We start from the raw sequence: 20,017 nt of genomic DNA, 5'->3' as shown, positions 1-20,017 counted from the left end.
GGTTATATTTGTCCTTGCATGTTTTTTTCTCTGTTTAACTTATGGCGCGTTCAAAACTCATGTTTATTTTAACTTTAATTATTAATTATTCCATGGACGTTTTAGAGTACTCCGAGCGATACCATATTCCGAGCATGGAACATATAGAAGAACAGGTGTGAAGTATATCATATTTAAAGATTATTCATTGACAACATTTTTACATTTTTTTTTATTATTATTTTTATCTTTCAGATTGTTCATCGGGTCCCTGTCAAAACAACGCCGCCTGTGTCGAGTCAGTCGTTGAGCCGTTCTATATATGTCAGTGTCCCTTCCCATATCACGGACAAGACTGTGACAGAATGGGAAGTAAGTATGTTTCTGTTTACTAGTATGAAGACAGAAGTGGTCCATATCTTGGGTCGTAGAAAAGAAACTATTCGATATATAATGCATTGTGTATTATAATGCAAAGTTGTGACGCTCACGTATTTTATGATGATGAGCACTGTAACAAAGTTGACCCAGCATTTCAACTTAAAATTCTGTTGTTTAAGTTCTAGGCAGCCACATTTATTAATGCATGTCTGCCTCCATTCACAGAATCCTGGCGATTGTGTTTGCGTTGTTTGAGTGGCGCCTTCAGGCCCAAATTAGGAATGTACCATTAGCTCCGTCGTCGCGGGCGATGGCTAGCCTTCGAAGTTATATTTGCAAATCATATAATATACGAGGAAAAATAACCTTTATGGAGGCTGAAGGACACACGTTGGTTTAAGCAAAATAAATGCCAGCTTACTGATAAAAGAATACAATGAGCATGGAAATTGTAATCGAGACGCCCCTCGACATCTATGTAGTCCACCCTTTTTAACTGTGTGACCGTGGTTCATTATGAGTGAATAACATGGAAGCGCAGTGATCATCATTACGTAATCACTCGTGATAATAGAAATAGAAAATTTCGTATGTAGTTTTCGTAAAAATTCTCAACTGCGGTTATTTTATCATCGTTTGAGCATGCACAATTGAAGCGCCTACAGATGTCACACCACGTCCTGTTCGATACTGGAGCCCACAGAGACATATACAATGCGTGTAAAATACATTGTTTATTTACGTCGTATTCTAACACGCGCTGCGCGACGACTGTAGCGATTTAACTGAACTAAAACCTATGCGAGAACTCTGAAGTGAGACTTGGAATATAAGTAGAATTTCATAACTAAACAATATTACAAGTATACATGAATTTTATTCATTTATAATTGACCAGCAGAAGCCTAACGTTTATTTTGTTTTACTTGCAGCTGCCAATTGCGGGAACAATTACTACGAGCCGTCGGGAGAGATTACGTCACCAAATTTCCCGCAACTTTACAATAATCGGGATTACTGCCAGTACGTCATCAAGGTAGCAAACGCACATTCCATTTTCTTTTCATTTTCTAACTTCGAAGTAGAGGAGAATAAGGACACTTGTGAGATAGGTCCGGGACCACTGGCGGATTTCAGTATACCGGAAGTGCAGGCTTTTGACGGCGATATACTTCCGCCCGATATCGTCTACAGCAATGAGAACCAAGCTTTCATAATATGGACGACAGACAGGAATATATTGAAAACAGGATTCCGATTGGTCTACTCAACGGGTGAGTCATTATATCCAGCTGAATTGACGAATAGTAGTTCCTAGTCGTTGGTATTGTTAACGTGTTCGTCAAGTTTTTCCTCCGATCGAGAAGGAATTGCGCACTGTTTCTTTCATACCACGCATGCGTGTATGGCGCATTCCTATTGGTCTCTCGTCGTAGGTGGGTTTCCAATAGACAATAACGTGCAAATAGAATATCAGGCACATTTTAGGATTAAATTAAATTAGTTGTATAACTAAACAGTGAAATAGTTTTTTGTCAGATGTTCAAATGAAACAGCTTCATTGTCACTTATATTTGGCTACATTTAAAAGAAACCCATTTGAAAATTCAGCGATTCAGCCATTTCAAAACAAATGGTATCATATTTGAACATTTTCTAAACGTTTAATTTAAAATACATACTGAGACCCATTGGAACCAATTCATGAGAAAATAAAAGTTATCACATGACCTTGGCATGAATATGCTTACCCATTGTGATGTGAATTATATGTATGGTTTCATACTGACATGATTCCACATTACGACTCTCGCACAATAGGCGAGTGGCGGCATTGGATTTTCATTTAGAAAATGACAGTCTACTTTAAAACTATCGCTGATTCGATGTCTGCGGGTAGCCTATAAAAACGTTTATTTATGTAATAGTTTAGTCTTATTTGCGGACGTAGAGGGCAGTATCAATAATACTTTGCTGAAGACATCATAACTAATTTGATGCAACACAGCTCGGAAAATTACAGCTGCCTGTGCGGGCGTTTCATACAACCTTAGTTTTACCACCTCTTTGTCACTACCAACACCAGATAGATCAGTATTTCAGAATTGATCGAGTAGCTGATATGCCTCAACGCGGACGTTCAGTGTGCGTTTTCATTGATGTATATTGCGCTCTTCTGTCTCCAAAAGCACACCAACAGTTATCGTTATTTTCATCCACAGATGGCGATGAGTGTGCCAGTAATCCGTGTTTTCCGGGTTATCAATGTAATGATTTGATACAGAGATATGAATGTCAAGGTAGGCTCAAATATGACGTGTACTTCAAATATAACTGGCATTATGATATTACTAAGTCTGTTTCAAGAATTATACCGCATTCGGTCATGTGACCTCATCTGGCTGCAGCTCCTGTTATACCAATATTTGATCGTACCCATCGTTCTAAGCATTGTACTTAATACTGGCAGAGGACAGTTTTCTCCCAGCATTTTTTGTCAGCATTTACTCTGAGAATACTACTTTTTTGCAGCATGTACTAGGAAAGTATTCTATCTTTGTTACACAAGTGTGCTTGAGCTGCAGAAAAAATATATAAAAACGCGATTTAACTTCCAGCAAGGATTAAGTCCAATAAATAACAAAATATCCTTGCTTATTACCATAAAAACAATGTGAAGTCCCCAAAGGCGGCCATATTGAATTGAAAATATATTCATACAATTCATTATACAACCAAAGTTTAAAATATGATAGTGTTTTTGTTTTGTTTTTTCGGGCTTTTACACAGTCAGTCACACTGGGATTTTTCGAACATTGCAGCGCAGAACATTGCTGGGTTCAAGGTGTGCTTATCACTACACAACTACATCGTCCTGTGTGCTATCTGCAGTTGTAAATTCCGGCTAATAACGCATAATTAGTTAACGCGAGATTCAAATGTTTATACATATTTATAGTATATATACCACAACTTTCTAAGCGGCTCGATAAACTACTGGAATACAGTAAGTCATCTATTTATAACCAGCGATGTTTTTCTTTTGTGCTTCTAGAAATTGACGAATGTGCCAGCTTCCCGTGTCAACATGGCGGTACATGTATCGATCGCATCAACTACTACGAATGTGTATGTCCACCGTCTTATACTGGGCAGAATTGTCATATACGTAAGTAGATCAACTACTAGTAAACGTACATTACCTGCCCTAACTCGTAATTTGTTTTGATTTCACAATTGAAGAAACTCAGTATACTAAAAAAAATTGTTTTCAGTGCTAAATTACTAACTCATTATTCAAGACATATATTTTGTTTCAGTGTAGGATAAGTGACTCAGTTCTTACTCGTAGTATCATGTGTTGCAATAAGCTCGTGATATTAATTGCTAGGATATGTTACGTACTGCTAGAAAGTACTTGTTTTTTTATACAGTGACTGTACATGTACATGTGCACAAACAAGAGTAATATTGCTACCTGTGCTCAGTACTTAGTGCACGTGTAAAACGTTACATGTAAGCTAAAATAAAAAATTTGAACTGTTAATTAATAACAACGAGTTGATATATTCTATGGCAATTATTACTGAATATTGTCCGCTGAGGGCGCACCATGATGTCGCCAGAGCGATGTTCAGATTTGGACAAGTATATAGATAAGTTGCGGGTATAACTCCATTCAACCATTTTCAAATAATGGAACATACGTTGTTTGTTTTAACCTCATACAGAAGTTGATTTATGTGAAACTGGTCCCTGTGCTAACGGGGGTACATGCTCAAATAATAATAATGACGGCTTTGTATGTGCGTGTTTTCCTGGCTGGACTGGAGCGTACTGTCATATAGGTTGGACATTTAAAAAAAAACTCAGTGTGCTTAGTCCATAAATTAGTCACCTTCAGTTAGTTAGTATATTCTCACGAGGGTCGGCACTATGCACGAGGACGGGCACTACGTAAGATTTTCAGAATATTTTCGTAAGGTGGTAGAAATGTACCTCGATTTCTCAATATTCAATGGCCGCCGAGATATCGTTTGGAGCGAGAGTGTCGCGTGTCTCTTGGCTAGCTCGCGGCGACCATTTTCCTCTAAGGTATATTTATGAAGTTGGTATTCTTTAACTAGTATGATTATTCCAACCTGTAGAACGACACCGTGCAATTATTCGTCCTTGTGGGAATGTCTTCATTTAGTAGCAAACTATCATGTCGTATCATATCTGGATTAGACACCATTCGATAGTTACATGTCATATCTAAACAGCACCAGTTATCAGTTTGTCAAAACATGGCTATTCACTGACAATAAGAATAACTGTCAATATAGTATTTCATTGAATAATTAATTAGTGTAGTCACGTAAATCTAACATTATATATTATTCATAGTAACCACTTTAGTAGTTCAAGTTCATGTCAAAACTATTACATGTAGTTTGTTAAAGTACACAATACTCGCATTTCGTCTCAATCGTAGTTATGCTACATCATTTTGCGTTGTTTTTTTCTACTCTGTCATACATAGTTATAGACTTTTGTGCCAGCAACCCCTGTCTCAATGGCGCTACGTGTGTAGGAGTACTCAACGGTTACACTTGTACGTGCCAGCCTGGATGGACCGGGGTGCTCTGTGAACAAGGTTAGCACGCGTGAACGTAGTGACTGTAATATATAATATTAATATTGTAATGCAGGGGTGAATTTCCCAACTAACGTTGACGTCACTATTATTGAGCGCTAATCGATGATGTAACAATTCCAATTAACGATGATATCACATTTATCGTGCATTTGTAAATGACGTGAGATTTGAGGTTCCAACTAACGCTGGTGTCACATTTATTATTCATCAACATAGATTTTTGTGCCGGTAATCCGTGCTTAAACGGAGCGATGTGCACTAGTCTTGCAGACGGGTACGTGTGCACGTGTATTGCTGGATGGACTGGAACGAACTGTGATATAGGTTAGACAAATGAAACGATGTTCATAAAACAACTAATAATCACTAAATTAACCGACTTTCAAAACTTAAAATAAAGCACCATCATAACATCAATTCACGGTTTATGTATAAGTTGTCATCGTCCATATATCTACATACATATGCACAGACTACTATAATTCATAATGACGTAATATAGGAACTATATTCAGATAATATCATTTACAACATAATTGGTAAAACAAGAACTAGTAGCACTATAGTTGCGAACGTTTAATAATGTACAAACGTGTATCAAATGGGCATCTATAATACAATTTAAAGCACAATTTAAATCCACACAAAACATTAAAAAATTTAGGGTGCCTCATCGTATTTACTCTCTAACGAAACCAGTGTTTCATTATTTATTTTCGTAGCAGTTTCCAGACAATGTTTTAAAAAAAAATATGAAACTTAGCTACATGCGTGAATATCGCGTGCTTCTTAAATGTGTGTGATTTCAATTTGAGTTTTCGAAATATCTGAAAATAGTTCCGGTAGTGTTTACCCATGAGATAGTATCATGAATTGTTATATTTGATATATTTTCTTAGAACGTCTCACGAATGGCTAAACGATCTAAACTAACTGCACATCTATATTTGTATTGATCTTTGATCGCACATTGTTTCTTCAAATACTGCTAATATTGTGAAACTAGCCTTAAATACAGGCACTCGTGAATACATTACAGGTTGAAGAGTAGTAATATTCGAGGTGTGCAAAGTAAACTTGCACTGACGTAACCACATTAGATTGCGTAGATTTATAGTCGCTAATACAGTGTAGGGGAACTAGTCTCTGCGGCAATTCGCAATAATATCAATACTAATGCTTATCTCACGAATAACTCATACATATATCATATCAAAGGGTGGTTGTCGTTGCACAGCTCTTGCTTTAATTTCTTGTAAATAAACAAAATGTTTCACAAATCATGTCATGTATTCGTCGCTTGGGACCCGTATCTGACTGGGCGCAGAGCGACGACCCCCGCCCGGTAACAAGTTTTAACAACAAAATCCATACAATCTAATAATTAATAATCCTAATAACACTCATAATGTCATAATTACTGTATTTATTTGTGCTATATTTCATTTATGTTAATATATCGGCGATGTTTCCTACGACAGCCATAGATTATTGCGCCAACAATCCCTGCCAAAATGGCGCTTCTTGTTACAACGCCGGTGGCAGCTATTTTTGTCAATGTGCAGCTGGCTGGACTGGTGTAAACTGCGAAATAGGTTAGCACGTCTGTCAACAACAAAATATAGAATGATTCTATAAATAAGAAATTATTAAGTAGTTTAGAAAACTAATGAAAGCATATTACATATTTATACAATTATGTGATATTCGTGTGATTCGATTCTCATATTGACGGATTTCTTACAGTTATAGACTTCTGTGCCGACGCACCTTGCCTTAATGGTGCCACGTGCACGAGTACAAGCCTTGGATTCACGTGTAGCTGCGCAGCCGGCTGGATCGGAACTTTTTGTGGCATAGGTTAGCAAACTATCAGCAAAGAACCGACACATACTCATTTTAATATGTTAATTTCTGCAACTAATTGACGTTAAGTTGTAACTAACTTATCTATACAAGTATATGTGTTCGTAGTTTCTCTTTTTCCCAAGATACATTACGATCACGCGAGATGTTGACACTTCCGGTTGAGGTAATGCAATGCAATTTAGTTTCGAGTGAATTTTGAGTACTTTGATAATTGAAAAAAAAAAGCTATCTTGTTCTTAAATTATCCCAAACATTACATTAATGGTGGTACTTTTATGTAACTTTTCGCGCACAATATTCTTTCAAAAACCATTTTCAAGCAAAGAGCTAATCACCATTTTGTACATAATCGAGACAAGCCATGGGAGTAGCAGTAGCGACTGCTTGAGCTCAAGAACTCATTTCTCAATTCGTCCTTCTATTAGTCTTCATTTCAAATGTGTCAATGCGGGCGCATACACACATAAATTTAACCATTACATTGTTGACATTATCTTCAAGAAACTTGTCCTTGAAAATAAACCACGTGATAAATAATTAAAAAGACGCTTGTACCACGGAAGGTAGTAGGACTACCTTTCATGTTTTACCTAAACAAGTCGTTTGGTCTCACATCTCGCTAATTAATTTTATAGAAGTCTGATATATACAGTACAACATCGTGGATAACGTATATACAGTGTAGTAGTAAAGAACCTTGACTATTTGTGAACTTCTCTGACTAACACGTTGCTTCCTTACCAGTGCTTTCACGTTTAAACTTTATAATGTAATTCTCCACTCATTGATATGTAAATAGCCTTCCATCCGTTCTTATGTATAATCTATATAGTACTAATTGCAACATTTCTGAGTTTCCAGGGTCTACTAAAATATTGTTTCAAAAACACTTTCTGTTTATAAGCATCAACGAGCGTATTATTGCACATATTCGACTCGGTCGGGTATTCCCGGCGGCATGTGAGCTCTTAAATACAATTTTCCAAAACGTCATTGTCACGGACAAGATTCAAGTTCGATCGAGAAATGTTGCGAATGCTGTAATGTCCGAATCTCATTCAATGTGTAGAGCATTTCCATCGCCGAAATTGGCTTAGCTAGGGGATCTGCGCTCAAACACCGTTCGGTACTCAGCAGATCCCCTAGCCAAGTAAGAGTTTGAGAAATGTGTGTCAAGAAATGCCGTTTTTAGAGAGAACAAAAAAGACACCTGTACGCAAACTATTTACACCGAGAGATGCTTTTAGTAACCGCAGTATCCCATCATTAAGAGTCGATTTGTCTGTATGTATGCATGTTAATTGTTCTTTATACATTCTACTCAAACTTTCTACAGAAATCGACCCTTGCCTCAGCTCACCGTGCGTAAATGGTGGTACCTGTGTCCGCCATGGAAGTGGCTACACGTGCAGCTGTGAGATGCAGTTCTATGGAATCTACTGTGAATTAGGTTCAAAAATTACCTCGAATCACAATCTGACCAGCTAACCCAATTAACCACATTTGCACGTAGTCAACGTAATGACATATCATTTGTCGTGTCACAGGGTTGTTTTATCGTCCAACAAAGGACATTTACGTCATGTACTAAAAAATGCCAATTTTGATAAAACCCCGGCATTGAAATACTAATTCATAATTTTGATATCCAACGAAATAATTTATTTAGTCACGTTTTTTTTCTGACAATAAATGGAAATGTCATTATGTTTGTTTTAATTTGCAGTTATTACTATGTTAGCAATTAACCACTTTCTTCTTTCCGTAGCTTTGCTTTCACATCTAAATGACCTTACTATTTTACGAAATGGTTGATTGATTGTTGATTTCTATAAACTATTTATAACCCTTTCATATGCTGTTACTAACGTACACCATTTCCAGTGTTAAATGATCTACATCCCACGATGTTATTAAATAGCGTTATGCTGCACAGTGACTGAGTCTGCATTGTGATTGTCATGTAAATAGAAGACTCGAAAAGCTTTGAAGTTTAAAGAATTGCTCACTACTAACAGGAATACAATAATTGAAAAATCAACAGATTCCTGCAATGGATATTTGAACCTAAATTTTTAGTAACGCATTTTCTGGTTTGTTTATTTTTTCAACAGAAACCGATCCATGTCTTAGTGATCCGTGCTTAAATGGAGCAACTTGTAATAACTACAACTCGTATTACACCTGTTCATGTTTATCTGGATGGACCGGTTCGTTGTGTGAGCAAGGTACATTACAGTTAAATTTACATTGCCGTCTTTATGTTCTTGTAAATCGGGTCGTGAACTAAATGCAAAAACTATCGGCGTTTGTGAGTTACCCATGTCAGATCCAGATGTCGGACCCAAGCGAATGTTTGCTGATACCCTAACGCAAAACACGCTGTTTACAATACAGTACATATTGTTTGCAATAGGTGAACGAGTGTGCGCCACATATTCTACTGAATATGAATATAATATGAATATAACCTTAATCACGTATTCGTAGAGTGACCTCCTCTGGCAAAATCATCATAACCATATGCATTTTTCTATGGCAACTGAATTCTGATCGCTCCAAAACATCGATTGGTCCTCAAGGACAACTTCTAAAGATTAGATGAGAATTTTTTCACAATTTATTTTATTTATCTGGCAGTGGTGAAAAAGCCGTTTCGTAGTTCTTGTTTCCATGACAACCGTATTCAAATCTTCCCTGAATGTCAGTGATTGGTCATATCGAGGTTAACCCTGAAAAAAAAAGCCATGAAAATTCGTCTACAACTTTTTTTAGCTTGTCGATAAGCTGTGAACCAAACAAACGTCCGCTTAAAAACAAAAAAATGCCATTAATCACATTAAATATTGTGAACTTTCAGAAATCAACGAATGCTTGAGTACCCCGTGCTTTTACGGTGGTACATGCACGGACCTCATCAACGGGTTTATTTGTGAATGTACTTTTGGATACATGGGAGTTAATTGTCAAATAGGTGAGTTGTTGTACTATTGCTTCAATTTTCTTCACTATATGTGTTATTTCCACGATATACGTTTTGTATTAGTTCCCGGGTAGCCCTGTATATACCGTATAACGAATCTTTTCTTCTACAGAAATCAATCCATGTGAAAGTGGCCCATGTCGAAATGGAGGTGGTTGTGTCAACCTTGTCACTACATACCAGTGCCAATGTCCCATAGGATGGACGGGTCCTACGTGTCAAACAGGTGAGTGCACGTATAACAGTGAATGCATGGAGCTAATGCTAGGAATATAGTTTGTTACATACAATGTGCTGAGTAATATAATAATGTATGTTGTTATTATAGTAGCCCTTCATTAATGTATGGTTTGGATTATGTTTACTGACTATGTTACTGTACATGTATAATGTGTGGCAATGAAATGTAAATTACTTTGTTATTATATATGATTACGTTATTTCTTGTGAAATACACTTTCAATTTAACCACTTAATTATTATGTTTTTTATTTGAGCAGAGCTCAACGCCTGTGCTCCTACCAATCCTTGCTTGAATGGCGGAACGTGCAATAACTTTTTCACTTCCTACGCCTGTAACTGTGCGCCAGGCTGGCAAGGTGCTGACTGTGAACTTGGTAATTATTTACTTACTTGTCCTTTGGGTATTTGGGTGTAAGGCTTAGGGAGTCGTGGTGCGTTTCGTTAAGCCATGGTTCCGAAGATGTGTGTGCATAGTAAAACTCCTCATTGGGCTTGCTGCGTACCAAGACGTTTTAAAACATGTGCATACCAATAATTAATTAGTTGGCAGCACAGTGACTATTATTGAGCAAAACATAGAACAGAGATATTGATCTTGAATTCATATGTGACATAATGAGGGTATGACGGATGATAAAACATGTCGTAACGTGGTATATATTAAAGCTCGTTGCCGTCTACGATAGTGAGACTTTGACAAATGTGCGAATATCAGACTAGTGAACCAGTCTTGTTGGGGACTGTTCTTGCCTACGAGTCAGACTGCGAACGCATGTTCCCACGATTACACAGAAAACTGTGCCGACTACATGGTTACATGGATATTCATGAGATACTCAGATAAAATGACTGGATTCCAGGCTACACCATTTCATATAATTATAATTTGTATGTCACATGTTATTTTACTAACCGTTTAGTTCTTTTTTTGGACAAATAACAGAGATAGATATGTGTCTAAACGGACCATGTCTGAATGGTGGTACTTGTACAAACTTTCAGACGTACTTCGTTTGTGATTGCCCTACTGGGTGGATAGGAACTCAATGTCAAACAGGTAAACACCCAACCTTAATTTCGTTTTTTATCTCTCAATGTTATATTATTACATATTATACCAAATATTGACAACATAGTTAAGTTTGCAACTTGTTGTGAAATTGTTACACACAACTATACACTTCGTTCGAATTCGTTCAGTCATGTGAACAATTAGGTTCGTTACCGACTTGTATATTACTATACTTGTATATTATATTATATTATATTAACACTTGCCTCACATTTTGTCTTTCAGAAATCAATGCCTGCTCTCCAAACCCATGTCAAAACGGAGCGACGTGCACAAATTACTACAGTTATTACACATGCACGTGTCCCGCAGGATGGGAAGGAACTAACTGTGACATAGGTAAAGCCACGTGATTGTCTCGCGATATGAACTTAGGATTTATCTTCTCGACGATAGGAATAATGTTGTTTGTAATTACCAATGCCGTTACGACACTTAACATGATTGGAGTAATACCACTTATCTTAGAACACCAACAGCTCTTTAATCAAATCATTCCAGTCACTAATTAACATATGTTAATTGATGTTGACACATATATACGAATAATTACATTGTCACACGACTAACTACTGTAGACAGATTATTTTCTCATCAATTAACTTTTCAATCATACAATCGATCTTTGAATATACCAAATACCCACTTCCATCATCGTTGCGTTCTTTGTCATCATAAGTTTAACCTTCACCATTCTCCAACGCGTCGCGTATTCATTCGCCTAAACCTTATTACTGACCATCTCATCTTCTTTTTACATTACTTACATTTGTTTTCCCGACAACTATAGAGACGAATACATGCAGAAGTACACCATGTCAAAACGGTGGGACCTGTAGGAGCTCCCAAACGTTCTACACGTGTACCTGTCCCCTGGGCTGGCAGGGGACAAACTGCGAACAAGGTTGACCAACAATAACATTTTAACTAATGTTTCACGTTTAAATAGTTTTAAGGCTGCACCTTTCATTTCTGCACTGTGTATGTGTTATGTGTTCTGCCTGGCGTTGCATGCGCGCTTTAAGCGATGTGTCGTTAACGTTGTACGCTAAATTGCTAACATGTTGTGAAAAATATTGCATGAATTATGTAATGTAATGTTATGCTATGTTTATTTTATTTTTTTATTACTGATATTATAGGTGGTGTAAAAAATAATGTTTGTTCTTAGTTAAGTAATGTATTTGGGTTTAGATCGTATAAAGCAAATTCGGGAAATTATCCGAATAGCTCAGTGTCCAATATATATATATATATATATATATATATATATATATATATATATATATATATATATATATATATATATATTAATTAGATCGCTGAAAAATAAGCACGTCTCTAAATGAAAATCGGGATACAATTTGGTTCATATATACTAATGTCTCGGATTTGTTGTAAGAACCCATTTTCAAAGATACGTACAATACCCATCAAAGTTGAATTTGGGAAACGAATTAAATATAGTAGATGAACAATAATAATTTGAATCCTGTATATATTTTCTATGCGTAATTCTGGATTTCAGTAGCAAGGAAAAAAATAAGCAACATCATCACATAACGAAATCTTTTCTCACTTTGAAAGCAGATAATATTTGCAATGCCAAATGCACGCAATTCAGATTTTGTGACTGGTCACTCAAATGGAACTTATTTAATAGTTAAGCACTCCCGGGTTGTGTGAAAACACCCACATAATTTGGGTAGTAAATATACCATTTTTCGTTAGAATGGATTTTTACTTGTGTGAGCATTAGATAGTTACTTGTCATCAGCTACAAGGCTCCTGCAAGATTCGCTATTAATGTGATGTTAGCTTTGCTGATACTATATAATGCCATGTTATTCACTTAAATGCTATTTTGACGAGTGAACATATATTTCAGTAGATATTTAATGTGTTAAGGTACTGTCTATGGTTGTTCTCTGGGCAGGCTGTTGACGTGCGAATGCTACCATGTGATTTTGTTCACACCAACTGTTTTATCTTTTTGTACCAATTCAGAGATCGATGCATGCGATCCAAATCCATGCCAGAACAGCGCCACCTGTGTGAATATGCAGCCTAATTACGCGTGTATTTGTCCACCAACTCACGAAGGTCTTCAGTGTGAATTTGGTAACTATCATCCTAATTTCAACGTAATCTATCAATACTACTGTCTACAACTTTACCAATGCGAATTACTTAAAAATATATACATTATTACCTTTTTTTCATATACAGAAAAAAATGCGTGCTTTCCAAACTATTGCCAAAATGGAGCTACGTGTGTCAATCTCTTCACTGCGTATCGATGCACATGCAATGCCGGATGGAAGGGTACAAACTGTGAAACTGGTAAGTTGATTGTATATTTGTAATGTATTGTGTAACATTACCAACTAACCATTATCATCTCCATCAAAAAGTATAAATGAATACATAAACTGATAACATTTAATTGTATATGCCTCGGACGAAATTTGAAATTAAAACAGTGGCATGATAACAAATAAATTAACAAAACTCAATGATATGTAATAATATATAACTCATGTAATCTTTTTTTTTAGCTGTCGATCTTTGCAATCCTGTCAACCCCTGCATGAACGGTGGTTTATGTAACAATTTACAAACTTCATATATATGTTCGTGCCCAGTACGATACACTGGGACACATTGTGAGAATGGTAAGATTGGATATAAATTGTTATATTTGTTGGGAAATACTGATATTTTAGAAGTATTTGTACCATTCGCTAGTACATGTTGATTTGTATATTTATAATGGGTTATGGTACGCTGTGAACTGATCGCATATTGTGAAATGTACACGTATTTTTAATTACTAGTACGTACCATTAATTAACTACTTATTTACAAAAATATTACAATTTGAAATGTATTTGCATAATAACTAAGTGTTCACGCTTATAAAAAAACTTTATAATAAAATAAAAATAATTATAATTATAAAATATTATAATAATTTGTTTTTGTTTACCATAGAACTCAATGCTTGTTCCGATAATCCCTGTATACATGGTTATTGCAACAACCAATTTACCGGATATTTATGCATCTGTGATGTTGGATGGACAGGTCAAAACTGTGATTTCAGTAAGTATATTGCAAACCTATATTGACAGTCATGATTGCCGAAATAGATGTTGTTTTTATGGCTTTTTGTCTGATCGGGGGATTATATGTGCGACTATTTTAATATTAGACATGCGCACACGCTCGTATGTGTGGCTTCAGTATATGAGCGATTAATACATCGGACGCTTTCCTTGCAGATGTTGATGACTGCTACAACTCGCCCTGTCAAAACGGTGGCACGTGTGTCGATCAAGTGGGCGGCTATGGTTGCAACTGTGCACCTGGGTATTCCGGTACTAGCTGTGAAATAAGTAAGTGTGTGCCAACTATCCAAACCACGTAGATTAGTCACGTGCTTTTAAGAAGATGCAATACGAACAAAAATATGTATATTTTTAATATTGTTGTTCGGTATTATATGTTGTAGACCCGATCATATCATGATTTATCGTGAACTAAAAATGTTGCGTTTGCAGGACACACAGCAGTAGTCGTTAAATCACAAACCAAAACTGCCAATAAGCATGTACAGTGATTGTTATTTTACATACCAAAACAATCGGTGCGCATGCGTATTAGTGGTTTAATCCAACGAATACCCAGATATTTGCTACACGCATGATAAAGCATAGTCCAATGTACTAATCAATATACAGTGTCAAACAACGATTTTATAAATTACATTTTCTCGTCCACATTTCATCTTTAAACAATTCGTGTACATCATGATCCATGTAAACTAGTAAATAGAAACTGTATAGTTTACTGACACAATGATTTTGTTTGTTTTATTTTTCACACAGTCACGAATTTGTGTTCCCCGAATCCTTGTTTGAACCAAGGTATTTGTCAGAACTACCAGACGTCGTACGCGTGTGTTTGTCCACAGGGGTGGACCGGCCAGAACTGTGATACAGGTATATTATCCGTTTTTGTTTTTGTTTGCATCTTGATCGTTGTGCTGTTTGAGTTCTATAAAATGATTCCGTGCTCGCCGGTAAAAAGCATTTAATCGGCATTTCTGGACGCCGGAGCAACTTCTTGTATAATCTGTGGGAACTACATCCTGATACAACCAAAGCCGCTGCTTGCACGTTATTGTTAACACACCAATACAATGTATTCATCCGCGTTACAGCTATGGAGGCGTGCTTACCGGATCCGTGTCAGAACGGAGCAACGTGTAATAATTTTTATACCTACCACACGTGTACATGCTCACTGGGCTGGACGGGATACAACTGTGAAACTGGTAAGTCATCAATCATTACAAAAAATGTGTCGTCGTCCACTCGGACACCATTCATGTTTAAAATAATCGTGTGATTATTAAACTTCAAACTTAAAGAAATAATAATATATACTAGTACTGTTGATGTAGAAACTGAATCCAAACTAGGGAATCTATGACAGGACTGTGTAACCATCTTTCTCCGGCTATTCATCATACCATCGGGCCACAATTACAGTTTCGTACGTTATTTCTTTTCCTAAATCATGGAATACAGGTATAGTGCGTGAAATACCCCTCCCACCTACAGATTATTCACTCATTATATACCAATTGTTCGTTTTCAGCTATAAACACGTGTGAACCAAACCCCTGTTACTATGGCGGAGTTTGTACTAACTTACAAACTCATTACACGTGCGAATGTCAAGCAGGGTGGACTGGACAAAACTGTGAAACAGGTGACGTAAACACACACTTCAACTCATCTCATAAAAACAAATAAAAATTACTATGGTACAGTGTGACTGTGTTAGCCTTTTTTTTAACACGATAATCTACCAATATATGTACATTACCTTTTGGTTCTTTACTCGAAAACATGTTAATTACAATTGCATTTCTCTTCATCAGAAATCAATGCGTGCGCCAGTTTTCCTTGCCAGAATGACGGAGTCTGTCAGAACTATCAAGTCTCATACGTATGTCAGTGCCCAATTGAATGGACGGGGTTGAACTGTGAAACGTGTATGTTATTAATATGCATTTTTATTCTTATATATCAACACTAAAATTAATGATAGATTTGAATATTTGTGTAAAATATAATGACTCGTTTTCAACGTGGCTTCTTTATTCAGCTTTGAATGCATGCGGATCGAACCCATGTCAGAACGCAGCCACGTGTCTTAACTTTTACACATACTATCGATGCGAATGCTCAGCTGGCTGGACAGGAACTAACTGCAATGAGGGTATGTATGAATTACACATTTAGCTGCATTTTTATACATAAATGTATATCATGAATATCCAAACATCCACCCATTTTGTATATGTATTTTCAGCTATCAACTCGTGTGCCAATTACCCTTGCCAAAATGGTGGTACTTGCGTCAACTACCAGACATATTTCGGGTGTACTTGTCTCCCAGCATGGACAGGTTCAACTTGTGAATTAGGTGAGTACAGGGTACAACTATTTAGTTTTTAAATGAAACTTCGGTTTAAATTTATTTTTCTTGGTTCCAGGAACCTCTCGTTTTAGCCTTTTTTTCTCTCGACACACGCGAATGTAAACTTTCAATTCACTGACTTATGCATCTTGCTTTTAGCGGTGACTCCATGCGCCAGTGACCCCTGTTTGAATAATGGAATATGCCAGGATTATCTCTACGATTACCAATGCGCATGCACAGCAGCATATACCGGGCGAAACTGTGAAACAGGTAAGGTTCAGCAAATATCAATTGTATTACCTCGGAGATCACCCAGCGTAACGTCATTCTATATATTTAAGATTGAACTTACTAAATGCGTTGTCGTGTTTTGTTCCATTGTAGTTTTGGATGCCTGTGTACCAAACCGATGCATGAACGGCGCCACGTGTGAGAATCATTACAGCTATTTCGAGTGCAATTGCGCCCCGGGATGGAGAGGTGTAATATGCGATATCAGTGAGTATAAATACATCATCATTAATAGCCCAATAGCTGGCCAATACATGAGAAATTGCGTATGCTCAGTTGACATGAGAGCTTATCTTGTACGAGCGTACAATCTCTGTTCTTGTTTTTCTTCGCAGTGCAAGACATGTGTATAAGCGGCCCTTGTCGGAACGGTGCTGCGTGTTCTAACTACCAGACGTTCTACGAGTGTGCGTGTACAGCCGGATACACTGGCCCAAACTGTGAATTTGATTTAGATGAGTGCTCCAGTAACCCATGTCAAAATGGAGGGACTTGCACCGACTTACAAAATGGATATAGATGTTCGTGCTCCCTTGAATGGTCTGGAACTACTTGCACCGAAGGTTTGTTTCTTAAATACTATTTTACGACGTGGCCAGCTAGTCTTACTTAACTTTCACCACTAATCTTTTTCGCATCCAGATTATTCCCTCCCAAAATATTAATGAAATTACATATATGTTTTAATATTGTTATGAATTATAATCATATTCCGTGTTTGTGGGATGTACAGTTATTGTCATTACACGAAATAAGACAGGTGCGCATGCGTATTATAGAAATTCATTGTTTCATTGAACGAATGAATACTCGGACTTGTGCTACAAGGAGAGCGTTTCAGTTCATGCTAACTCATTGTTCTCTGTAGTTCTCAACCTACAATACTAAACATCAATATTAAAAGTATACATGTTCTTGTCCATATTGTATTTTTAATGGTGTAAACGTATACATGGAGGGAGTTTTTGCCTATACGCCTTGTCACCGATTTAAAAGTTGGATAGGTATACTTGGAATATCAACTTAATGTGACAGGGACACAGTACAACGTACGTACTGAATATTCATGAGAAACCGTATAGTATGTATGGTATACGAATATGAATTACTACGCATACAATCAATGTTAACATTTCAAAAAAATAGTACACAATATATGTATTTCACATTCCAGCTCGTAACCCGTGTTTGAGTAATCCATGCCGAAATGGGGGTCTGTGCGTAAACAAGTACACGTTCTATGAGTGTGACTGTACTGCGGGCTGGACCGGTCCCAGTTGCAATGTCGGTATGTACACGTGATCGGTTGAAATCCGATTCATTTTTTTTTAATTCTTGCATGTATTGGAGTGACTAACGCAAAGATGTTTCAATAGTCACGTGATTGTATTTTGACCAATGAAATTTACTGTTTGGAGGAAAATAGTGATAATCTCACTTTATATATTTTATTTGCAGATGTTAACGAGTGTGCCAGCTCCCCGTGTCTGAATGGCGGTATATGCAATAACCGCATCAATGAATATGTATGCTCCTGCCCTCAACAGTGGACAGGGGTAAACTGTCAGCTAGGTGAGAGCTTGATTGGAGAATATTATTAATCGTTATGTATAACACGTTACATAATATATATGAATCAGAAAATTACTTGTGTAGTGGAATATAGATTATTGAGCCGAATTGTTGTACATTAATATTCCACCTCCTGTTAACCATGAAATCATTGTATATTATTTTGTAGGTGTTAACCCATGCAGTAGTGACCCTTGTCATAACGAAGCTGCGTGTATCAACAGACTAACCTATTTCACGTGTAGTTGCATTCCTGGTTATACTGGCATTCTCTGCGAAACTGGTAAGCATATTATTATTAATAATCCGTGTAGGTTAGTGTGCCGTTTGCTTGGATTCGTACACTCTGGTGTCGCGTTCCGATACGACCCACAGCCAACCGTAATATCTGTGTGTTTATCGAATGCTCAGTTGTGTAAGTTCTGGACCCTGAATGAATAACAAAGTCTCTACACAAGCTTGTGCTTTTATCGTGTTGTCATGTGTTTTGTGCTTGCTATTTGCAGACATAAACGAATGTACCAGTAATCCTTGTTTGAACAGTGGGACTTGCGTTGATCTAGTCGATGGTTTCATGTGTAACTGTAAATCAGATTGGATGGGAACGTTCTGCGAAGAAGGTAAGTGTATCGCGCGCGCAGTCACTATGAGTTTCTGTAGATGCATCAGTAATATTCCCGTATTGTAAATTTAGTAAGTCACCCAGTGGGTTGCCACTGATTGGCTAAACGTACCGTTTCACCGGACAGGCAAGCCAATCATGGAACTCTTTCTCGTTGTTGACGTATGTGTATGTATGTTTCTTTCTTAACACAGCTGTTGGATGTATAGCAAATTTCACCGTGGAAGCCGGCGGTACTCTCGAACTTCATTCACCTAACTATCCGTCCAATTACCATGACAACGAATACTGCAAATGGATAGTTTCCACCGTTCCCGGTTATGTGTTACATATCCGATTCAATTATTTCTACACCGAGTTCCGCTACGACATCATCACCATCGGAAACCGCAACGATGTTAACGACGTTGGATCGAGGGTCCTGGAAACATCGGGAACGAGAGAACCGATTGACTTCAAATCATCGAGCAACGTAGCCTGGGTGACTTTCTCCAGTGACCACGAAAAAACAGAGAAAGGATTCTCACTGGATCTCCGATCAGATTCTATATTTGACGGTAAGATCTAAAAGCTATGAACTTGTTATTTTGTTTAAATGTAATGAATATTATTTAAAGATGAAATGTGGGATGTATTTATAATAGTATGTGAGGTGGATATATTAAGATGCATGGTACAACTAGAAGGAAATTTGCCGTAACACACTCTTTGCGTCACGCACAAGTAGTATCCACTGAGTGACTGGAACTATTGCTGTGTAACTGCGCAAGCGCTTTTTTATTGGCACCTATTATTCGTTCAACAGGCATAATCATCTGTGTATTTCGTTATTCCCTCGAACGGATACTATCTGCTTTGTCTGCTGCA

General features: G+C 37.1%; 1 protein-coding gene across 4 annotated transcripts in view; it reads left to right on the top strand.

The window, feature by feature from the left end:
* Nucleotides 1-20,017, top strand: part of LOC100377532 (uncharacterized) — a 46,767-nt gene that overhangs the window by 5,739 nt on the left and 21,011 nt on the right. For 2 of the 4 annotated variants that reach the window (XM_085502245.1, XM_085502244.1), the window contains exons 2-35: nt 235-351; nt 1,293-1,634; nt 2,583-2,660; nt 3,416-3,529; nt 4,886-4,999; nt 5,219-5,326; nt 6,749-6,862; nt 8,208-8,321; nt 8,986-9,099; nt 9,732-9,845; nt 9,967-10,080; nt 10,355-10,471; nt 11,041-11,154; nt 11,395-11,508; nt 11,960-12,073; nt 13,177-13,290; nt 13,399-13,512; nt 13,728-13,844; nt 14,164-14,274; nt 14,454-14,567; nt 15,060-15,173; nt 15,395-15,508; nt 15,835-15,948; nt 16,121-16,234; nt 16,348-16,461; nt 16,555-16,668; nt 16,822-16,935; nt 17,050-17,163; nt 17,292-17,519; nt 18,131-18,244; nt 18,415-18,528; nt 18,698-18,811; nt 19,035-19,148; nt 19,345-19,707. In XM_085502245.1, the coding sequence (XP_085358371.1) occupies nt 235-351; nt 1,293-1,634; nt 2,583-2,660; nt 3,416-3,529; nt 4,886-4,999; nt 5,219-5,326; nt 6,749-6,862; nt 8,208-8,321; nt 8,986-9,099; nt 9,732-9,845; nt 9,967-10,080; nt 10,355-10,471; nt 11,041-11,154; nt 11,395-11,508; nt 11,960-12,073; nt 13,177-13,290; nt 13,399-13,512; nt 13,728-13,844; nt 14,164-14,274; nt 14,454-14,567; nt 15,060-15,173; nt 15,395-15,508; nt 15,835-15,948; nt 16,121-16,234; nt 16,348-16,461; nt 16,555-16,668; nt 16,822-16,935; nt 17,050-17,163; nt 17,292-17,519; nt 18,131-18,244; nt 18,415-18,528; nt 18,698-18,811; nt 19,035-19,148; nt 19,345-19,707 (4,431 nt within the window). The remainder of the gene's footprint in view (nt 1-234; nt 352-1,292; nt 1,635-2,582; nt 2,661-3,415; nt 3,530-4,885; nt 5,000-5,218; nt 5,327-6,748; nt 6,863-8,207; nt 8,322-8,985; nt 9,100-9,731; nt 9,846-9,966; nt 10,081-10,354; nt 10,472-11,040; nt 11,155-11,394; nt 11,509-11,959; nt 12,074-13,176; nt 13,291-13,398; nt 13,513-13,727; nt 13,845-14,163; nt 14,275-14,453; nt 14,568-15,059; nt 15,174-15,394; nt 15,509-15,834; nt 15,949-16,120; nt 16,235-16,347; nt 16,462-16,554; nt 16,669-16,821; nt 16,936-17,049; nt 17,164-17,291; nt 17,520-18,130; nt 18,245-18,414; nt 18,529-18,697; nt 18,812-19,034; nt 19,149-19,344; nt 19,708-20,017) is intronic. The other 2 variants (XM_085502246.1, XM_085502248.1) reach the window with 2 other exon arrangements.

This window comes from Saccoglossus kowalevskii, chromosome 8 (assembly GCF_978046115.1).
Source record: "Saccoglossus kowalevskii chromosome 8, keSacKowa6.1, whole genome shotgun sequence".
Classification (NCBI taxonomy): domain Eukaryota; kingdom Metazoa; phylum Hemichordata; class Enteropneusta; family Harrimaniidae; genus Saccoglossus; species Saccoglossus kowalevskii.
This window is presented reverse-complemented; position numbering and strand designations above follow the sequence as displayed.